The sequence below is a fragment of the Hyperoodon ampullatus genome (assembly GCF_949752795.1).
Source record: "Hyperoodon ampullatus genome assembly, chromosome: 9".
Taxonomy (NCBI): domain Eukaryota; kingdom Metazoa; phylum Chordata; class Mammalia; order Artiodactyla; family Ziphiidae; genus Hyperoodon; species Hyperoodon ampullatus.
The window spans coordinates 91275968-91299108 of NC_136922.1; the positions used below are offsets into that span (position 1 = coordinate 91275968).

The 23141-nt window shown below is 36.0% G+C and overlaps 1 protein-coding gene across 10 annotated transcripts in view; it reads right to left on the reverse strand.

Moving 5' to 3' along the window:
- CNOT4 (CCR4-NOT transcription complex subunit 4) overlaps positions 1-23141 on the reverse strand; it is a gene marked incomplete at both ends in the record, with an annotated part of 79444 nt that overhangs the window by 34174 nt on the left and 22129 nt on the right. For 6 of the 10 annotated variants that reach the window (XM_079711501.1, XM_079711506.1, XM_079711502.1 and 3 more), the window contains 3 exons: positions 1221-1278; positions 19387-19511; positions 22473-22598. In XM_079711501.1, coding sequence (XP_079567627.1) covers positions 1221-1278; positions 19387-19511; positions 22473-22598 — 309 coding nt within the window. Of the gene's footprint in view, positions 1-1220; positions 1279-19377; positions 19512-22472; positions 22599-23141 lie in introns of all 10 variants that reach the window. The other 4 variants (XM_079711504.1, XM_079711503.1, XM_079711498.1 and 1 more) reach the window with 1 other exon arrangement.

Consider the following 23141-nt stretch of genomic DNA (forward strand, 5'->3'; position numbering starts at 1 on the left):
GAGTTCAAGTAATGATGTAAAATTTCTGATTGTTAAAGAATAGCCTGTGTAAATGGATGAGGGAGTAACAAAACATTCTGATACTTAAATCTCTCAGATACTTATTAAAATCCAATGTAGCATGTTTATCTAAAAATACCAAAATTTATAATAAGCTGGAAATTACATCCTTTGCAGCTATTTTTAACTTATTATGAAAAAAATTTAATGTTAACTTAAAATATACAAGGGGATATACAGATTTTCTAATTCTTTCATGGAAACTGTGAACAACAAGAGAAAAACAATGTATTTTAGATCTCTAAGTTTCTCACACTGTGGGGAACTGGCTGTTCTTTACAGAAGAGATTAGAACTACACTTTTTTTTTTCTTAAACCAAAGTAAGAGGTGTACAGAAACTTAAGTAGTGAAAAGCTAACAACTAGACAAGATGATACAAAGCATGCTCTAAAGATCAGGACCTCATTCTGTATCATAGTGGATGCAACTTTGAACTTAACTATTTGGTTTATCATTTCGAAGCCAAAAGTCATTTGAGGGAAGGGGGAAAACTTGGGGGCAAGTTCACTGAGAGAAATAGAAAATTAAAGTAGGTTTGGGATTAGCAGATGCAAACTATTATCTATAGGATGGATAAACAACAAGGTCCTACTGTATAGCACAGGGAACTATATTCAGTATCCTGTGATAAACCACAGTAGAAAATAATATGAAAAAGAATATATATATATGTATAACTGAGTCACTGTACTGTACAGCAGAAATTAACACAACATTGTAAATCAACTATACTTCAATAAAATAAAATAAAAAAGAAAAGAAAATTAAAGTTGACAGCAAGGGACAAGGGGAGCACGGGGCAGAGAAACAACTCAAAATCAAGAATGCAGAAGGCATGTTAGTCTGGGACCATTTCATGTAGGGTCAAAAAGACCAAGAATATCAGGGACTCCAAGGACACTAATGTATTAGCACACAGTACAATAACATATGGTCATAATGATAATTCTGAGTCATCAAGAAAGGGCTAAATTATGCTCTATTCTGTGGAGAAAAAGAGGGCTAATTATAACACATTTAACAAAGATGTCCACTAAAAGTGTTCTTAAATTGTTTCAGTATTTAAAGTATTTTTCACTATCTAGAAAATTCACTTGCATAGAATGTCTTGTTTCAGCAGACGGCAGATAAATGAAGGAATACAGTATCAAAATCTTACCTGCTGGGAATTATCACCATTCCCTATGCTGAGAGAATCGGAAGGTTTGTCAATGGGGCTGTAAAAAGGAAAAAATCAAATCAAATCAGAGTACATTTATTCCCCACAACCAAAGCCAGAAAAATAGACATTTTATCATCTTAACATTTACTGAAGCACTCTGATGTAAGACATTAGGTTAGATGCTGGGGACACAAAGAAGTATAAGATAAAATCTCTATCCTTGAGCAATTTACAGTTTAATCAGATTCTCAAAAAACAACGGGTGAAACAATAGCTTATGAAAAAAAAAGTATTGCCTAAAATGGACACTAATCCATTATTTAGTTTTGTGCCCATGATAAACACATTCCCCATTAAAATTCTTGAAATAATACTCACCTATTTTTCTAGGTGCTTAATGGAGGGTGTAAAAGTTACTGAAATGTTATCTACATTTCTTAAAGGCAATACCTTTTTTTAATACTTCAATATCCTAATCATAACCCTAGAGAAGGCATATGTAAGTGTATACACACACACACAGGAGACTAACAGAAAGAAACTTTTGTGTAAACTACTGCCTCAAACTAAAACAGTAAAACTTGACTTCCACAAGAGAAAATGCAGTATCACAGTAAAGTAACACAGATTTGCTAACTTCAAGTCCATTTTAACTCATCTGACTTAAAAACAAAAATCTTTATAAACATTATAACACTGACCTAGCAAGTCATTTCTACAACTAACTTTAACCCAGCACATGAACAAAAGATAAGTATTAGTACCCATATACTAATACTTATTTCTGATACAATATTATAGCAAAAAACTTTAAGATTCCAAATTTCTCAAAATTATTTTATTGCCTGGAAACATATACAAAGTCACCTTACAAACAGACAACTTACTGGTACCACATTTAATTGTTCTAGAAAAATTTAACAAGAACCCAACCTGAATACCAAGTGTACCTTCTGCAGAAACACTGCCAGATGCTCTTGAATCTGATTGATAAGTCTGAAATTTACTTGAAGAGCATCTTTACTTCTTATTATTCACAGTATATCAATAAATCAATTCATATTATTGTCAAGTGGGTAATACAAATAATTTTAAGATACAGCACTGAGCCCACTTAATTTAGAGGCAGTTGGGGAAACAAGACAGGTACACACCAACAAATATCAGCCAGTGTCAACTATTAAATGAACTGTTTAAACACTAAATGCCATAAATCTTTAGAAGAAAGAGGAGCCACTCCAAGTGGGGCAATTAGGAAAAGTCTCCTAGGGAAGTTCAAATTTAACTAGGTCCTTAAAAAGATTTGCACATTGGGAGGAGGAAGGGAAAGGGGGAAAACGGCATTAAAGGTAGGAAGAGCAAGTGTTTCAAGAATCAAAAGGTCGTAGAAAAGGCTGAGAGAAAGGTAAGTAGTTTAGCTAACATATAGGATGATTTTAACAATGGGAGATAAGGATAGAAAGATAAGACACAAGAGGCCAATGGAGATTTTTTTGAGCACAGAAATGTTATGTAATAAATAAAGTAGTGTTTTAGAAAGATTAATTTGGTGATAGCATGAAGAACAGGCTGGAATATAATTCAGATAATCTGAGATAAACTTGCAATATTTTTAAAAAATTTACTGTGGTAAAATACACTTAATATAAAATTTACCATCTTAACCATTTTTAAGTGTACACTTCAGTGGTATTAAATACACACACCTTGTTGTACAACTATCACCAACATCCACCCACATAACTCTTTTAATCTTATGAAAATGAAATTCTATACCCACTAAACAACAACTCCCCATTTTCCCCTCCTTCCAGCATCTACCATATACTTTCTGTTTAGATGCCTTTGACTATTCTAAATGCCTTGTATATAAGTGGAATCAGAGTATTTGTCTTTTTTGTGACTAGCTTATTCCATAAACAATAATGTTCTCGAAGTTCATCCATGTTGTAACATACTGCAGAATTTCCCTCCTTTTTAAAACTGAATATTACATTGTACATATGTACCACATTTTGCTTGTCCATTCATCTGTCCATGGACACTGAGATTGCTTCTACATTTAAACTACTGTGAGTAATGGGGCTATGACATAAGTGTACAAATAGCGCTTCGATACACTGCTTTCAATTCTTTTACGTGTATATAAAGAAGTGGAATTGGTGGATCATATGGTAATTTTACTTTTAATTTTTTGAGGAACTGCCATACTATCTTCCACTACAGCTGTACCATTTTACATTCTCACCAACAATGCACAAGGACTCCAATATCCCCACATTCTTTCAAACATTTGTTTTCTGCTTTTTTGATAGTGGCTATGCTAACAGGTGTGAGGAGAATGGGTATGAGATGTCTCATTGTAGTTTTGAGCTGCGTATCCCTAATGATTAGTGATGTTGTGCATTTTTTCATATGCTTATTGGTCATTCACATATCTTCTTTGGAGAAATGTCTATTCAAGTCCTTTGCCCATTTCTGAACTGGGTTATTTGATTTTTTTGTTGTTGAGTTTTAGGAGCTCTCTATTCTGGTTAATAATCCTTATCAGATATATAATTTGCAAATATTTTTTCCCATTCTGTAGCTTGTGGATAGTGTCTTTCGACTTACAAATATTTTAAAGTTTTTATGAAGTCCAATTTGTCTATTTTTTCTTTTGTTACCTGTGCCTTTGGTGTCATATCCAAGAAATCACTGCCAAATTCAATGTCATGAAGCTTTTGTCCTATACTTTCTCTTAAGGTTTTTTTGGGGGGGGTGTTTTAGGTCTTAAATTTAGGTGCTTGATCCATTTTGAATTAATTTTTGAATACGGTGTTAGGTAAGGATCCAACTTCATTCTTCTGCATGTAGATACCCAGTTTTCCCAGCACCATCTGTTGAAAAGATTGTCCTTTCCCCAGTAGTCTGGCCTTGGTACCCTTGTCAAAAGTCATTTGGCCATATTTGTGACAGTTAATATTTATGGGCTGTCTATTTCACTGGTCTGTACATCTATCTTTATGTTGATCCCACACTATTTTGATTACTGCAGCTTTGTATAAGTTTTGAAATCAGGGAGTGTGGGTCCTCCAGTTTTATTCTTCTTGTTCAAGATTATATTGGCTATTTGGAGTCCTTGGAGATTCTATATGAATTTTAGGATGGATTTTTTACCTGCAAAAAATGTAACTGGGATTTTTGACATGATTGGGATTGAATCTGTAGATTGCTTTGGGTAGAATTGACTTTTTAATATTAAGTATTCCAATCCATGAACATGAGATGCTGTTTTCATTTATTTACGTGGCTTTTTAAATTTCTTTCAGCAATGTTTCATAGTTTTTTTGTACAAGTCTTTCACTTCCTTGGTTAATTCCTAAGTATTTTATTCTTTTGATCCTACTGTGAATGAAATTGCTTTTGTAATTTCTTTTCAGATTGTCCACTGTTCATGTATAGAAATGCAAATGATTTTTGCGTATTGACTCTGTATCTTGCTACACTGTTGAATTCACTTATTAGTTCTAACAGGTGTGTGTATGTGTGTGTGTGTGTATGATCTTTAGGATTTTCTATATATAAAACCATACCATCTGCAAAAAGAGATAATTTTACTTATTCTTTTCCAATTTAAATGCCTCTTCTTTTTCTTGGCTAATTGCTATGGCTAGAAAATACAATACTGTGTTGAACAGAAGTAGTGAAAGCAGGCATCCCTGCCTTGCTCCTCACCTCAGAGGAAAAGCTTTCAGTCCTTCCACCATTGAAAAACCGCTGTGGTTTTTCATATATGGCTCTTACTATGCTGAAGTAGCTTCCTTCTGTTCCTAGGTTAATTGTTTTTGTCATGAAAGAGTGTTTAATTTTGTCAAATGCTTTTTCTGCATCTATTGAGAGGATCCTGTGGTTTTTATCCTACATTCTGCATTACAGAGCATATCTTGCACTGCTCAAGTTTCACACGTTAGACCATCCTTGCGTTCTAGGAATAAACCACACTTGGTCTTGGTGCATAATCCTTTTAATGTGCTGAATTCTGTATGCTCGTGTTCTGTTAAAGATATAGGCATCAATGTTCATTAGGTGTTTAAAGTTTGCTTTTCTTACAGTGTCTTTGTCTGGCTTCCGTTATCAGGGAATGTTGGCCTCAAAGAATGAGTTAGGAATCATTCCCTTCTCTTCAATTTTTGGGAAAAACTTGAGAAGGATTGGTATTAGTTCTCCTTTAAATATTTGGTAGAATTCACCAGTGGAGCCATTAGGTCCAGGACCTTTCTTTGTTGGGAGATATTTGATGACTAATTCAATCTCCTAACTGGTTATACATTTATTCATGTATTTTATTTCTTTGTAACATAGTCTTCATAGGTTTTATGTTTCTGGGAATCTGTCTCTTTCACCTAGGTGATCCAATTTGTTGGCGTACAACTGTTCACAGTACTCTCTTATAATCCTTTTTATTTTTTGTAGAATCTGTAGTAATGTTCCCACTTTAATTTCTTATATTAGTAATTTGAGCTGTCTCTTTTTTTTTCTTAGTTCACCTAGCTAAAGGTTTGTCAGTTTTGTTGATATTTTTGAAGAACCAACTTTTGGTTCCATTGATTTTCTTTACTGTTTTTCTATTCTCTATTTCATTTATCTCTGCTTGAATCTTTATTATTTCCTTCCTTCTGCTTGCTTTGGGCTTATTTGTTCTTTTTATAGTTCCTTAAACTGTGAGGTTAGATTGTTGACTTGGGATCTTTCTTATTTTTTTAATGTAATAATAGCACTTATAGCTATAAATTTCCCCCTTAGCACCACTTTTGTTGCTTCCCAGAAGTTTTGGTATGTTGTGCTTTCATTTTCATTCATTTAAGTATTTTCTAATTTCCTTGTCATTTCTTCTTTGACCCATTAGTTGTTTAAAAGTGTTGTTTAATTTCCACAATTTTCTAGATTTCCTTTTGTTAATGATTTCTAATTTCATCCTATTGTGGTCAGAAAAGATACTTGGTATGTTTATCTTTTTAAATCTATTGAATTTAATTTGTGGCCTAACATATGGTCTATCCTGGAAAATGTCCCACGTGCACTTGAGAAGAATGTTTATTCTATTGTTGGGTACAGTGTTCTGTATATGTCTGTTAGATCTAGTTAGTTTGTGTTGTTTAAATCCTCTCCTTATGCTTTGTCTGGTTGTTCTATCCATTATTGTGAGTGGGATACTGAAGTCTCCAGCTATGACTGCAGAACTATTTCTCCCTTCAATACCGTCAGTTTTTGCTTCATATATTTTGATGGTCATTGGGTGTGTAAATGTTTATCACTGTCCTATCTTCTTGCTGTAATGAAACTTTTATTAATGTATAATGTCCTTCTTTGTCTCATATAATCCTGTTTTATTTAAAGTCTATTATGTCTGATATTGGTATAGCCACCCCTGATCTTTTTTGGTTCCTATTTGCACGGAATATCTTTTCCCATTCTTTCACTTTCAACCTGTTTGTGTTTTGGGGTCTAATGTGAGTCTCTTGTAGACAGCATATAGTTGGATAGTGTATTTTTATCCATTCTGCCAATCTCTGTCTTTTGATTGGAGAACTGAACCCATTTACATTTAACATAACTAGTGATACGGAGTTATTATGTCATCATGCTATTTGTTTTCTATATGCCTTATAGCTTCCTCCACACTCCCCATTTCTTTTATGTTTGATTTTTCTGTAGTGAAATGTTTAAATTCCTTTCTCATTTCCTTTTGTGTATATTCTAGAGCTCCTTTCTTTGTTGTTATCATGGGAAATACATTTAATATTCTAAAGTCACAACAGTCTACTTAAATTTATATGAACTTAACTTTCATAATATACAAAATTTCTGCTCTTTCACAGCTTCATCCCTATCCCTTTTGGTTACTGATGTCACAAAATTACACCTTCATACATTGTGTGCCCCCAATAATTCTTTTAAATGCAGTTTCTTAAATTATGTAGAAAACAAGATTTGAAGTCACAAACCGAAGTTTCAGTAATACTAGCTTTTACACTGAAGTACTGGACCTTAAATGTACTAACCTCAAGTCATATAGGAAGAAAAAAGTATAGTGACAAACCATTGTTATAATAACACTAGCTTTCATAATAGCTCACTTATTTACTTTGAGATCTTTATTTCTCCATACCGCTTTGGGTTGCCATCCAGTGTCCTTTCATTTCATCTTGCAAGACTCCTTGAGCATTTCTTGCAGGACAGATCTAGAGGTCCTGAACTCCCTCAGCTTTTGTTTATTTGGGAATGTCTTAATTTCTCCCTCACTCTTTGAGGACAGTTTTGCTGGACAGAAGATTCTTGGCCGGTGTATATATGTATTTTTTTCCTTTTAGCACTCTGAATCTATCAGCCCACTGCCTTCTGGGCTCCAAAGTTTCTAATGAGAAATCTCCTGATAATCTTACTGAAGATACACTTCTATGTGATGATTTTCTTCTGCTGCTTGCAAGATTCTCTCCTTTGTCCTGATTATCATGTCTCAGTGTCTCACTGTGGATCTCTGAATTCACCTTAATTAGAATTTGTTAAGCTTCTTGGATGTTTACATTTAGCAAATTGGGGAGGTTTTCGGTCATTATCTCTTCAAATATTCTCTCTGCATCTTTCTCTCGTCTCCCTGGAACTCCAGTAATGCATCTGCTGGTCCACTTGGAGTCCTACAGGTCCCTTAGTCTCTGTTGACCTTTCCTCAATCTTTGTGTGTGTGTGTGTGTTCCTCAGACTAGATAATTTCCATCACCCTATCTTCAAGTTTGCTGATTCTTTCTCCTGCCTGCTCAAATCTGCATTTGACTCCTCTAGAATATTTTTCATTTCAATTATTACACTTTTCAGCTCCAGAATTTTTTAGTTTCTTTTAAAAGTTTCTACCTTTTATTTATTTTTTAAAATATTTATTTATTTGACTGCATCGGGTCTTAGTTGTGGCACGCGGGCTCTCTAGTTGTGGCATGCAGGCTCTAGAGCATGTGGGCTTAGTTGCCCACGGCACATGGGATCTTAGCTCTCCGACCAGGGATCAAACCCATGTCCCCTGCACTGGAAGGCGGATTCTTAACCACTGGACCACCTGGGAAGTCCCTCTACCTTTTATTGATGTTTCCTTTTTTGTTCACACATCACTTTCTTGACTTTCTCCACATTTTCCTTTAATTCTTTAAGAATCTTTAAGAGAGTTGCTTTAAAGACTCTGTCCAGTATATCTGCCATTAGGTCTTTTCCAGGGATGGTTTCTGTTGCTTTATTTTCTTTCGAATGGACCATTCTTTTTTGTTTCTTTGTATGCCGTCTGATTTTTTGTTTAACACTGGCCATTTGAAATCTATCTAGTAATGTGGTACCTCTGGAAATCAGATTCTTCCCCTTCCCCAGTGTTTGCTCTTTTTGTTACTGGTTGTTGTTTTGTTTGTTTTTTTCTTTTTTGATTGTTATAGGCTGTCTCTGTGCTGAGAATCAGTCTTAGGCGTAAACTTAAGGTCTTCTCAGGTCTGAGCCTTCCCTGGACATGGAGTCACTTTCTAACTTTCCCCATTATATATGGTTGTTTTTGAATGTCCTAGGTCTTAGTGTCTGGCTCCCAAAAGGGGAAAAAGCAAAAATTAAAGGAGTATGGCAGGAGGGTGTCAGTCCTTTAAATCCCCTGAAATCACTTCAGAGAGGAAGGCACTTCCAACTTGGGGAAGGTGCAACAATGACTGCCTGCCTCTTCATCTGCACCTGTGATTGGAAGCAATAATCAGCATTCATAGCAGAGATCCTCAATATTTGAGAACACGGTCCTCTTTCTCCACCCTGTCTCCCACAAGCTATATGCAAGCTGCTCCAGGAACATGTACATAGCGCTGCCCTGTGGCTGGGGGTGGGGGAGGGGTAGCTGCTATTGTGCTAAGAGCTGAAATTGACTGAAGTTAACTGCCAAGTCTCTCCCTGGAAGTTGCAAGCCTTCAAAAGACCTCAGAGTTCCAAAATAGTTATATCAGACAGATTATGCAAGTTCAACTGTTGTCCAGGTGGAGAGAGTGATTCCTGGTGCTATCTACTCTGTCACCTTCCCCGAATTTGCACTATTCTTATAATAAGGGAATACAGGCTTCAAGTTGAGAGGAAGGAGTAGTCATAGAAACAGAAGGATGAAATCAAGCTATTACATAGGAAGAACTTCAGTGTCTTGATCTTGGTTCACCTCCTCAGTCGCCACCATTAAAAAGCACTAAATAATTTTCAATATAGATGAGGTCAATCTTGCTAATGTCAAGGGCAATATATGAAAATATTATGACATTCAGAATTAAATCTTGAGACTGTTTCTGGATTACAACTAATTAGGGTAACTTATATCATCTTTTCCACCATGCCAACTGCAGTTTCATAAGCACTGATTCATTAACACTTAACGCTTTACCTGGGAAGGTTTTATCAAAGATCTCTAGATCAAAATTTCTAGATCACTGTCATCAATCCAAAGACAGCTGCTGAAAAATCAGGATCAGGGCAAGATATTAGTAAGCTTAAGTTCCATTCAGTTTTAGTATATTCTTCAATTTATTTAAGAGTAATTAACAAATTCAAGGAATAATAAATGAGAGCTTTAGGAATAAGGATATAACTAGAAAGTTTTATTTTTTAGGTAAAAGGTCAATTAAAATTAAACCTGCCATAGTAAGTGCAACTGTAAGTGCAAAAATGGCAAATAAAGATGGGGGACTCCCTGCAAATGCATGTACAAACCCAAAAGAAAGAAAAAGTGTATTTTTGAAGTCTAATTGCAATAAATGTGAACTTCTTGCACTCTGATGGCTGAACAGAAAACACATATCTCAAAGCTACCACTAACAGGTCAGAGTTCTCGCAACTCTCCTGGCATCAGGTGTCCAAATTCCTTCTTCATTAAGCTCTGTCATACTAACGCATTTGTTGTGTTACATTCAACATCCATCCACCCATTATCATGCCAAGATGGTTAAGAAAGGAAAGCAAACTTTAATAAATATCACATTTACTAATGAAGATAGAGACCTATTTCCTGGGGTTCCCTAGGAATGGCTCTAGAACAGGCTCCAGCTTTAGTACTGGTCCTGGGTTTGGTTCTGGCACTCTTTGTGATACCATGCCTAGTGTGGGCTCCAGTGCTGGTCCCAGATCCAGCCCTGCTCAAGCAGTGGCTCTAACTCCAGGCTTAGCTCTGGCCCCCTGTGCCAGTGTGGGCTCCAGCTCTAATGACTCAAGTTCTGGCTCTAGTGGTTGTTCTAGCTCATCCACTTGTCTGTTAGAGACCACAATGAGCCTATGTTTCAGGTTATTTCCTCTGTTCCTGAAGGTTAACTCTCTCCTGGTAGTAGCACCCAAAAGCCTCATCCCTGGGGCTTCAGGAGTAGAGGAAGTACAGCAGGTTCTCGGGTAAGTCCGCCTCAGTAAGAGGTTGGTAGTGGTGGATGACTTCAGTTAGCACGAATGACTGCAGTATCTCCTGGTGCAAGGCTGCACTTCATCATCGTTCAACCAAGAACAGGTAATACCCCCTCCCAGTGATTCACTTAAGTGCAACAGAAAGGTACTAGAGATGGTCTTCAGCAGCTGGCATTCCTGGCGGTGCTGGAAAAGAACTGCCGATTCTAGGGATGTGAGCTGACCAGACTGAACCCGAGAACCAAGGACCAGGCAATCAAGAGTAGCTTCATGTTAGAAATAATCACTACACAGAGGGTATCTGTCTTCAGCTCCTGCTTCAGATCCTGGTAGGTGTATCTGACCATGAAGCTGATAAGTGTGTGGTTCCTGTTGCACCCAGCAGTCCCCTATTGTTGCCCTTTCCAAAACCACCTGAACACGGCTCCACCAGTCAGGCAGCCAGAGTCCCAAATTAAAGCCTGACTCTGCTCCTTCTTGGGGGACAAAGTTTTCTGGTTTGAAGTCAGAATGTTGAACTTCTGGAAACTCTGTACAGTTGGCCCTCAACATCCATGGGTTCCACATCCTCAGATTCAAGAATATTCAGAGGAGAAAACATTTCAGAAAGTTCCAAAAAGCAAACTTGAATTTCTCTTGTGCCAGCAACTATTTACTTAGCATGTACATTATATTAGTTATCATAAGCAATCCAGAGATGATTTAAAGTACACAGGAGGATGTGTGTAGGTTATGTGCAAATACTACACCATCTTATATAAGGGACTTGAGCATCCGAGGATTTTGTAATCCTAAGGGACTGATCCCCATGAATACTGAGGGATGACTGTAATTGATGAAGCTTACAGTCAGTGGAGACTTTTGCAGTCAGTGACCCACTGTCTTCCTGGAATCTCATCAGCGGCCTCATCTGGACAGTGAACTTCCTCCCCGTCTTGAGGATGAGGGGTCAATGGGGACTTTAGGAAACATAGGGCTGGGTTTCTACCACAAAGGCCAGGAACAGATCTAAAAGCAACTCTGTGTATGGGGCCTTCCAGAGGTCCACCCCTTTAGTCAGAAGGTCATCCTGATAGCTAACCAGGCAACTGAGTTCCTTCAGCAGCTGATTCAGGTGAAACAACAACTTTGCTCCAGCTGTGAACACTTCTCCAGCTGATCCAACCCATCGTCCGGGGGGCTCCAATGCAGGTGTTTTGCTGCTGGACCTTCCATTAATTAGGGTGATTAATTGGCCTAGCAGTGCTTTGGAGGCATCTAGCACCTCCTTTCTCCTTTAGTCCAGTTCACTGAGAATTTCCTGCAAAAGCTGCTGCTGTCTGGTCTGATGGGCGCCCAAAGAGGGTATTCTCACTGGGGTCTGGGTCTTACATCGGAAGCAGAAGACATCCTGCTGGTCTTTCAGTTGGCTGATGGATTTCACCAGCTTCTCCATCATAGCCCTTAATTCTAGGGTCCAGGATTCAATCTCATGCTGCTGGCTTTCCACAGGTGCTTCGAGGTCTGCCTCTCCTTGCTCCGAATGAGCCCTCTGAGCCTGGATCAGAATTAAAGAGATCAAAGATTGTCTCAGCCAATTAGGTATGGCCCCGAGGAAAGGCCAGAATGTCCCAACAGAATTTTTGCAAGTTGTGCTGTAGTAACAAACATGCAAGGTCCTGGCTGCATCCACACTTATATTTCAATTGGTTTAAGAAGTGGAAGAATAGCATGTTAGCCTTGGAATCATCGCTGTCCAGTAATAATACGAAGGGAAAGAGAAATTGAGACACCTGAACCACAGAGTTGACTGAAAAGCACTGGCTTCAAGTGGGACTGAGAAATTCTAATAGGTAGTTAGGGTTCATAACACAATCAAGATATTATTTCCGGAAGTTAATGCTGTGTGTATAAATCCCTGCAGATTAAAATTTGTAAATGTGTTTCCATACAGTCTCATTAAAAATTTTTAAGTTCTAGTCCTAAATAGTTCTGAAACCTATGGTGAAAGTACAGATTTCTCAGGATTAAATATTTTCCAACAAACCCAACAGTTGGAATCTGGTGCTATGGAGCTTTTCAAAATATAAATATTTATATTTATCTATTGAAAGTATAGAGTATATATCTATCTAGATTCTGTCCTTGGAGATTCTGATTCAGTTAGTCCAAATTGAGATACCTGGTGTCTGATGATCACTGCACTAGTGCAAAAGGAACACAGTGAAAAGGCATCAAGTCTCCTCAAAGTCTCTGAAGTTATTAGACTTTAGAGCCAGAAGGAATCATTAATATCAAATTTAAATACTCTGTTTTACAGATAAAGAAACCAAAATTCACAACTATCTGAAGCAGGTAGTGTGACACAGCTGTGCCTCTGTTTGGATCTTCAGATGCTCAGCCAATTCTGCTACCTTCTAACTGGCCCTTTGGGCAGTTTTGAGTTTGATTTCCTTTTATTTCCTTGGTGGCGACAGCACCAAATTCCTAAATATAGTCTTCTTGGCTGCTTTCTAAAATGTTCAACATAAAACAAGTAGTCACATAGTAGAAGAATCAAAGAAAAAATCATTTTTAAGAACTGGGAGTGGGATAGGAAAAATACTGAGGAAGTCTAGTTCCCTTGTTTCTCACATTCACAAGATAAAAATAGTAGTCATGGTTGTACTAATTTTTGTTGCATTTTGAATATAAAGTAAAATTTAAGCCATATGTCAATATAATGGACATTTCCAAATTTCTGTCATGTTACTATATACCCAAGTACATATTCACACCGCTCCTAAATATTCCCATATTTATTGAGAAGAATTCATTTTAATTTTTCATGCTCACCAGAGTCTTAAATAACTGAGATAAACATTTGCTACTGCAAAGGACGAATTTAAGTTATAGACAGGAAGCTTGCTTTTATAGAATTTATTTTGATACAGGGGCTTCAAATATACATTAACATTGAAAATATCACTTTGCTACTAAAATATGGCCACATCTTAAGTAACATGACACGATTAACATGGCAAGAAAAAAATGCCTCAATAAACCTAGACTAACTGTAGCTGGCAAATATGATTCTAATTGGAATTTTCTCATAACTCCAGGACATACCAAATATGAATGAACATAAACGTTCTGATTACTAGTAAGCACAAAAAATTAATTATCCTTAATATTAAAACTGAAAGGTGGACATCCACCATCCTAAACATATCATAAGGTTGTGGCAAGCTTTCAAAAACAACAGAAAAATCTCCATCTATTCATTATAATTTTGTATTTCAGTAATAAAGTTTGATCTTTAAAAGATACTAAGTTGAATTTAAACACACAATTGCTCATTTGATGTGCCTTTTCTTCTATTCTAAGAAATAAGGGCACCAAAAACTCTATCTCTAACCCTTTCCTCCCATCCCTCCCAACATAACCCTTCCCCTCCCTTCCCCTCACTCATTACACCCACCCTCTGGAAAAAATACCAGTAGCTCTCTATCCTTTTTGAAAATATTCTACTTAGGTGGAGCAAGATACCAGAGTTGACTTACTAGTTTTCCAAGTATGTACGTGTACATGTGCAGTAACTTTATATATCCAAATACATCATGGGAATAAAATTTAAGAAAAATAAGGAAGGACTGAGAAATAAGTTCAGAAAAATCTCATAATTCACGAATTTTAATGTAAATATCCAATTTTAGCAAACTTTACTATCTACTTAATTTACTAGTAAGCAGCCCTTAGTTTTATACAAAAATAAAAGTAAGGAACTGCAAACCATTTACCTATTTCAAAAATGGGAATGGCTTTCTGGGGATCCATTTTACAAAAAAAATGTAGGCTACCTTTCATGGCGCTTGACCATACTTTGAGAATTACTGCTTTACACTGCTCCTCCTCCAGAAAAATTTACACACACACACACACACACACACACACACATTTTACATAAAATTTCAGAGTTCACAGATACTCAGAAGCCTATGCGTGATTTAACATGCTCTACTGAGACTATTTTGTACAAGCCTCTGGACCATATCCTTTCTAAATCTCAGGGATTTACCACATGATGTTAGGACAGAAGAACAGGATTCACGCAGTGACTACCCCCATTCTGCTAAATAAATAAGGCACTCTGGCTATGGCTTCTGTCTATCAGAGCTTATATTTGACTTTCAATAAAAATATAGCTGTATATATTTTTTAAGGATGTACCTCTTCCTTCAATGTGATAAAAACTGACAAATTTCTATAGAAGTTTTCCATTCATCTTTTCTTTAGCTTATCCTCTACTGCCACCAATCTGTGGTTTAGGGAAGATTTTGCTTAACCTTCCTTGGAATTTATAGTACATCCACTATGTTTAAGCCTTAAGTACCAGAGATCTTTAAGGTCAAACTACATACAGTTATGGCATAGTTTCATTTAATTGATTTAGTTTGATTCATGTCAGAGTTTTTAATTCATGTTAGAGTCTTAAATTTCACCTATTCTAGACTAAGAAATGGCAGAGTGGGAGAATGAGCTTGGGCTTAAAAGTGGCAGAGACTTTAGGTCAGAATCTGGTCTATCACTTATTTGTGTAGGATACTGGTAAATTATCTGAACTCTCTGAGACTTAGTATTCTTGCCAGTAGTAAAATACCAATGATGTCTACCACACAGGACTACTGAGGAGATTAAATGAACACAGAAGACACCAAATTTCTGTTCAACCCTCTTTCTACCTAAACCTAAAGCTGAACATCTCGATTCCTTCAACGGTGGCTTCTTGGAGCCACAACATCAAGTCAGAACCACTTACCTTGAGTGATCTGCACACCCCATAATCTGTCCCCCAAACACTTGTAGGGAGGCCTGTGCACTGTCCTGGGCATAGAGCAGCCATCTAGCTACTACTATTCCTGTCTCAGTCTTCAGTTGGTGCACAAATAGTGCCTCAATGTAAATAAAGGTATCTCAGAGCCCCAAATTTAAAAACAAAATATCCAGTCCATAAGCATCACTACTGCATGGCTCCCTTACTCCCCATTCTTTACATTTGTATTCATCATTTCAAAGTAACTTACTAATATAGAAAAACAGCATATCTACAGTCAATGCTCAATCTGACTGATACACTCTCAAACTCATAATAATGGGGATGTGTGTGTGAAGAACAAATGACACACACCCTCTAATTTATTATTCATTTAAGTGAGATAGGAATAAGACATATTATAGAAAATTTCACTTACTAACATTAATGTGTATCAGGGGACCATGTCAGGGTTCAGTGACGATTAGTAGCTATGATAATTTTAATATTTGTACTCTGGATTAATTACAAATGAAAAAAGTACATTTTAAGTTTAATGTCAATCTATAAAGTTCCAAGTTTTGCTTTCCTGCAATTCTTCTAAAACTGCTACTCACTACACAGGAATGCCAAGAAAAGAGGAAAAGGAACATTCTTTTTCTTTGTGTCCTTGGAAAGTCTAATTCTCAATTTATCTTGAATAAGAAAAATGTTCTCTGTAGGGTAGGACCATAGAAAGAGTTGTACTGCTCATCTTTCTAACTTGGCAGTTCTTCCCTGTGGGAAGAAGAAAACTTATCTACAAATTCATCCCTACCACTGTACCTTGTATGGTGGCAACGTAGAAATGAAGACCAAAGCAGACTTTCAGTAATACTGACAGTCAAACTTACTCTCTTACAGGGGTTGGCATGGAAAGAAAACAAGCTATAGGAGCTGCCAAAAAAAAACAAAACAACAAACCCACAACTCTCTGTAACCTGGGCCATTAACTGTCCTTAATAAATTTGGGGGACTTGCATTAAACAAACAAAAAACAACCTTTCTCCCTCCCCGCAAAACCTTCCTATATCATGTACTTATGAAAAGCAAAGGTAACTATGTCAAAATTTATTCTGGTCCCAGCTGAGGTTCAGTTGCACTGGTTTTGGGCAAAGTTATCAAATGGGAATACTGTTTTAAATCCCTCTTTTTCTTCTTTTTTTTCTCTACAACTTGTGGCTGCTATGACACTCCTCTCCTGTTACTGAAACAGTTACAAATGTGCTCTGACTACACTTTATATGAAAGCAAAGTCAATAAAATATTACTAAATCTATTAATAAGGGATCACAAAAAAAATAATTTAAAGAAAGCTAACTACTGTTAAAACGCTAAAAAGACATTTGGTAAATTCCAATTTTCACTTCCAATCTAAAGAGAAAAGCCCAATAAATTAAAAATAGCAAGGTACTTTCACATTGTGATTAAAAATTTATCTCAAATAAATGGTTAAAATCATATTTAAGAGTGAATAAAACACTGGAGAGATCTCTATAAAAGTAATGCAACAGGATGCCTGCTAGCACCACTCTCTAACACTGTTCTTTAATTTTTAGCCTAGGGATTCTCAAATAGGAAGAGATGATGGTGGGAGATCCGATTTAAAAATGCAGGGAAAAGACCAAAAAAAATCTTTCCTGAGAGACAAAAGACTTAAATAGAGAGATATACCACACTAATGGTTGAGAGGACTCAATGTTATACTGTAGAATATAAATTCTCCCAAAATTGATCTGTAAACTCAAGTATTTTGAAACAAACAGACTTGGTCAACTAATGGGGGAAGCCAGTTTATATACTGCACAGAAAACACTTAAATACCAATAAAACATGGCAAAGAGATACGAATTCACAATGCATAAGTTCACTATATTAATCAACTATAAATCAAAATGAGATTTTTTGTTTATCAAATTGGTAAATGTGCAGAAAAAAATACTCAATTCAAGGAAACAGGTACTCACAATCATTGACTCAGCAGTTCTAAGAGCATCAAAACTATAACCAAAATGTTTACATGAAAAAATGTTCATCACAGTGTTATAAATAATAGCACCAAAATGAAAGTAAGATAATATACATCAGCAGGAGACTGGTTTAATAAATTTTAAATACTCACATATAATGGAATACTACACAGTCATGAAAATTGCTTTCATAACATGGGAAAATATTCATAATAATGGGTATTAAGTTTTAAAATGTAACAAACCAATGTGTTTTGTGTATATATACATTCACAGGAAGGAAAAGGACTACAAGGAAATATACACTGCAAGGAAGATACATCAAATCATTTTCAGTGAAAACGTCTGAGTATTGAGATCACATACAATTTTTACTTTCTTCTTTATGCTTTTGTATATTTTTCAGATTTCCTTCAATAGAAACATTACTTTTATATTCAGGGAATAACAAATGTAGCAAAGAGATCATCTAAATTTTACGTTTCTGCTCTGAATTCTCTAGGGGCTGTAAACCCAGAATATGACTTTAATTAGAATGACAACAGTTTTAATGAGAATAAAGATGTGTATTTAAAAGCATCTGAAATAAATTTTTACTGCAATAACCTCATTCTTATATAATGCACTACAGAGTTAGCAACCAATGAGGTAAATAATAGCATAGGTTCATAATAAAATAAACATATGGGGTGGGGACAAAAAGATCAACGGAAAGGGTCAAAGCTCATCAACCCAAAAAGATTTTAAACTTAGCGTTTATTCTTAGCTTTGATAAAACAAATTTCACATAGTTTATTATATAGTAATTTTATGTTTTGCTCTATGGCCTCATATATTTATATACACATGTACATATGTGTGTGCAAATAAACAGGAAGTATTTAAATTTGAACTGCCTTTATAAATAATCTTTACTATCTAAGTGAATAAACTTAACAAGGACCTCAAGAATTTAAATACAAGAATAAGTTTTGAAGAAACTGACTCTGATAACAATCCATGTAGTTATTATTAGCTATGTTTAAAAAATGGCCCTTACATTATTTTAGTGCTAAATAAACATGGGACTACAATGGGACTATGTAATAACCAGACATTTAAAACATCACTTAAATGAATTTAACTTTGGAATAAATTTTTTAAAAAAGAAATCGACCTATTTAAATTAATTACAGCTATTTACTTTAAATGAATTCACTTTACAAAAGTCAGACTTAACAAATCAAAAAAAAAAAAAGATCCTGACACATCAAACTTAAGGTACATTCAGAATAAAGTATAACCCCCAAATTATTGTTTTATTAATCATACCATTTTCTCACAGGCCATAACCAAATACAATCCAAGATGTGAAGATCACCATATCAGGATAAGACTCAATACATAAAATTATAAATTTGTTTAAACATCAACAGAATATAGGTCTACGCAAAAATAAGTTGTCTCCAAGATGAATAAGATCTGAATATGGGATACCCTCCTCACTCAGAGGACATAAGACTTTGGTGATTCCTGCGACTAGACAACCATGAATACTTCTATCCCCAACAAAAAATGCTTCAGATAACGCCCACTGTCCCTTTTACAGTGTTTTCCCTCTCATTACATCGGGAGGGAAACCCCAGTTAGGTGACAAGAGCCTTTTAAATAACCCACATCTCTTAATTTCCTTTTTATCAAGGAGAGTGTTCCCAGGGCTCAGGGTAGTCTGCAAATCAATGCAAAGGGGAAGCATCAAGAGGCTCATCTGCAGTATTACCAGGGAGCAGCAGGCAGCAAATATTCAAACCCAGAAATTGTGACTCAACATTTCCTATATAGTACAACAATTCTGCACAAATGACAGACACTGTCAAGAAGGATCCTGCCTGAAAAAGATGTAGAATGAAAAGAGAAGATTGACAGACATGAAGGCAAGGTATCTGATTACACTAATATCGGTACTTACGTATCATACCTCTGCAGTGGTGTCACTTTGTTCTTATTCTTATCAACTGAACCCGTAGACAGTTGAAGAAAATTGGGGTTTAATTTATATAATTCTTGAAGTAGCTTCTGTTCATATTCTTGGTGTTTACCCGCCTAGTGGAAGAAGAAATTAAAACTGCAGTGGGACTCACAAAGTGGCTGGTATAAAATGCTGATGTACTTTATGAATTACTAAAGCTATTCTAAATAAAACACATAAGGATTTGTCATGGCATCAGAGAAACCTGTGAGGAAAATGTCACAGAACTTCTAGACCAATGAAAGTTCTTGCAACAAAACTACATGAGACATATTCCATTAACTAAGGCATTTCATCACCCACTTTATGTGGAGAAAAGAATATTAACAGACAACATTTTTGCTAGTTTAAAAAACTAGAGGGGCCCTTTTAAACTTACTTCCCCATCTTTCACATAAGAATTAAGTCTTCTAACAGGTCATTACAGAATTTTCTGAAAATCACTAAAAAATCAGTCTCTCTTTTTAGAAGATTGATAAGTAACACACAGATGAAGAGTTTTACTATATTTTTCATTATCCTAACACTAATTAGCACATTAATTTGTTTTTACATAAAAATTAATATATTTTAAACTTTAGACCAGAGGATGGCAATTTAGAGCCAGCCACTTTGTTTTTATAAATAAAGTTTTACTGGAACACTCATGCTCATTCATTCATGTGTTATCTATGACCTCTTTCGTGTTACAACAGCAAAGTTGAGTAGTTGCTGCAGAGATCATATGCCCAGAAAACCTAAAATATTTACTAACTGGCCCTTTACATAAAAAGTTTGCCAATCTCTGCTCTATACACAACAAAGACAACTCTGTATTTACTGGAGTTGGTAGCTGTCTATCAGAAGGCAGTGTCGCAAATGTGATGGAATAAATCAGACAAAGACTGACTGTAGAAACTAGGCACATACAAAAAATAAATTACAATACAATGAAATTACTCTGAATAACTTTTTACTATCTGCATGTATATTACGACTGCAATGACATTTTTTACTTACCTTCAGGGTTGTTAATTATTTTAAAAGTGTGGTCTAAATAGATGTTATGGGAAAACCAAAACCAGAACAGAACAGATCAAAGCAAAATCAAAACAATAAAAACAAGGGCAGTATCATCAAATTGAGCACAACTGTATCATATATATTGCACAATGCATTGTTCCCTGTTCTGAGAGGGCTCTTGCCTGTTCACCTGAGTCTATAAATATTTCATATGGTACTAAATTTTAAGTTATGCAGTAACAAGGAAGGATCTGGTTTTTGCTGTGATATAATTTGCTCGTTTCCTTTCTACATTGACGAAGTGTTTTAACGAGGAAACCAAAGTAATTCTGAACTAAGATAAAGAAGAGCAAGATGAATTCAGGACAACAATATGAAATGAATTTTAAATTGTTAAGAAAAAACACAGTTTAGATGTGGATTTTACATCTTTAAAACATAAAAAGCCCTGAAAACTCTTTCTGCAAGCAATACTTCAGGAGATATTATGGCTTTCGTTAGCCACAAAGAGCTCAAATTGGTATTCAAATGATTTAACAGGGGCAGTTCATAGAGACAGGTTAAATTCCATTACAAATAAATTCTAAGGGACTGTCCATCCATTTCCTTTTACTCTTCAATAATACTTCAGTGAGATCAACTGGGGCTTAGAAATTCCTTGACAGAGATTTTCATTGTAATAGTACCCATAGGTAAAGCACAGTTCCCACTAGTCAAAATTCAGCATGAAATGGTTCAACCTTAGACTTCATCCAAAAGAAGAAAAAAATCAAGATACATTTATTGGATAAGCAAGAAATAAGTAAGTCATCCATCCCCGTTAAATATCACAGAGAACTTATTTTAACACTGTTTTTAGTTCATAAAGACAATACATACTGTCAAGAAATCCCAATGTATTTATTATAATGGGATTTAATCTGTAGTAACTCCAAGTCAAAAAAGGTAATATTTCATTTCATTTAACAATCTGCTCTGAAAGGAGCCCCTCCTAGACTGTCTCTAGTTTGACTTGGAGAATGAAAGGCAGTAATCAATGCCCCCCACCTTCTAAATGAGAAGTATTCCTGCAAAAGTCCACAGCAACAATCTGAAGTCCTCACCTATAACAGGGAAGTGCAGTATTGTGCTTTGGCATAATCCTCATTTAATATGCCGTATGGTCAACATTTTTACTTGTAAAGGCATGTTTATACTACAAATTGAAAGGAGACAGGAGAACAGGAAATGTAAAAAAGAACACAGGAAAATAAGCCTTCAATTCACCCTTTACAGGACACTGACTCACTGGATACTTTCATGGGGAGAATCATTTTATAAAAATAATGTTAGCTTTTCAGCAGCATCTAATAGAGTATTATTTTCTAGCATGCTCTGTGAAGAGTAGAGATGGGGTGGGGGACCTCATAATTACAATATCCCACTTAGCTTTCATTTTGCTGACATTCCCCCTAAAGTAGCATTTACCAAAATGCTTTCCTTGGTCAATTAAGTCCTGGTTCTACATACCCCTCTGGGATATGTATTAGCATATTAAAGACTCTAAGAAGTGTTGCTGGGGTGGGGGTGGGGGAATCTATTTATCTTCATTAATCAAGCATTTTCAAACTTAGTGGACCACAGATCCACTTTTATTGTAACAATATCCTGCAGAACTGATATTCCATGGAACACTACGTATTTGGAAAATGCTACTTTTTTTTTTTTTTTTTTTTGCGGTACGCAGGCCTCTCACTGTTGTGGCCTCTCCTGTTGCGGTGCTCCGGACACACAGGCTCAGCAGCCATGGCTCACGGGCCCAGCCGCTCCGCGGCATGTGGGATCTTCCCGGACCAGGGCACGACCCTGTGTCCCCTGCATTGGCAGGCGGACTCTCAACCACTGCGCCACCAGGGAAGCCCTGGAAAATGCTACTTTAAAGTAATACCAGTTTAAAGAAAAAGAAAATTCTTAGTTTTTGCTTTTGTAATTTTAACTTATAAAGAAAAATACTTCCTTTTCTGCAAAGTTGATAATTCACATTACTTTACTACCTGCATTTCCTCTTTTGTGAAGCTGGCCGCCTCGTCCCCCAATTCATGTAGGTACATGCAGTCAGGCTTTGGACACTGCATATTCTTTAAGAAGTAACTGCAGTATTTTGTTGTACCTAGAGATGCCTGCAGCAAGAGGAGGAAAGCGGGAGGAAAAAGACCCAAAATGTGAACTGACACCACAATGAAAATTTCCATATTTAGTGTTTTCATTTTACCTAAAATGAGGCACAGGCACAACAAAACAAAGTATGGCTGTGAATACTAGAGAACTAAACTATTATTAGCAGGCTTTATTAAAGATGATGATCATTTAAAAGAACTAAAAAAAAAAATCTCGGCCTATGGTTTCCAGAGCTTGAGCACCCAGATCATTTCCCTAGAGGTCAGAAGAGTAGAAAGACAAAATCTGTTCCATGTTTTAGGTGGTTATAGGCACGTAAGGCAAATTCCTTTTTCTAATTATGCCATCCTTCTTCCACTTACTTAAAAGCATTGCTTGGTGGGACCCTTCATGCAAACCTGAACTGATCAATGCCCAAATATTTAAGGACAACAAATCATAACAATTATCTATTTCTGACAAGGAGAGTAATAAATCCATTTTCACAAAATAAAATATGTGTAAATATAAGGAGATTTTTAAAGATTAGCCCCTAATAATGAATG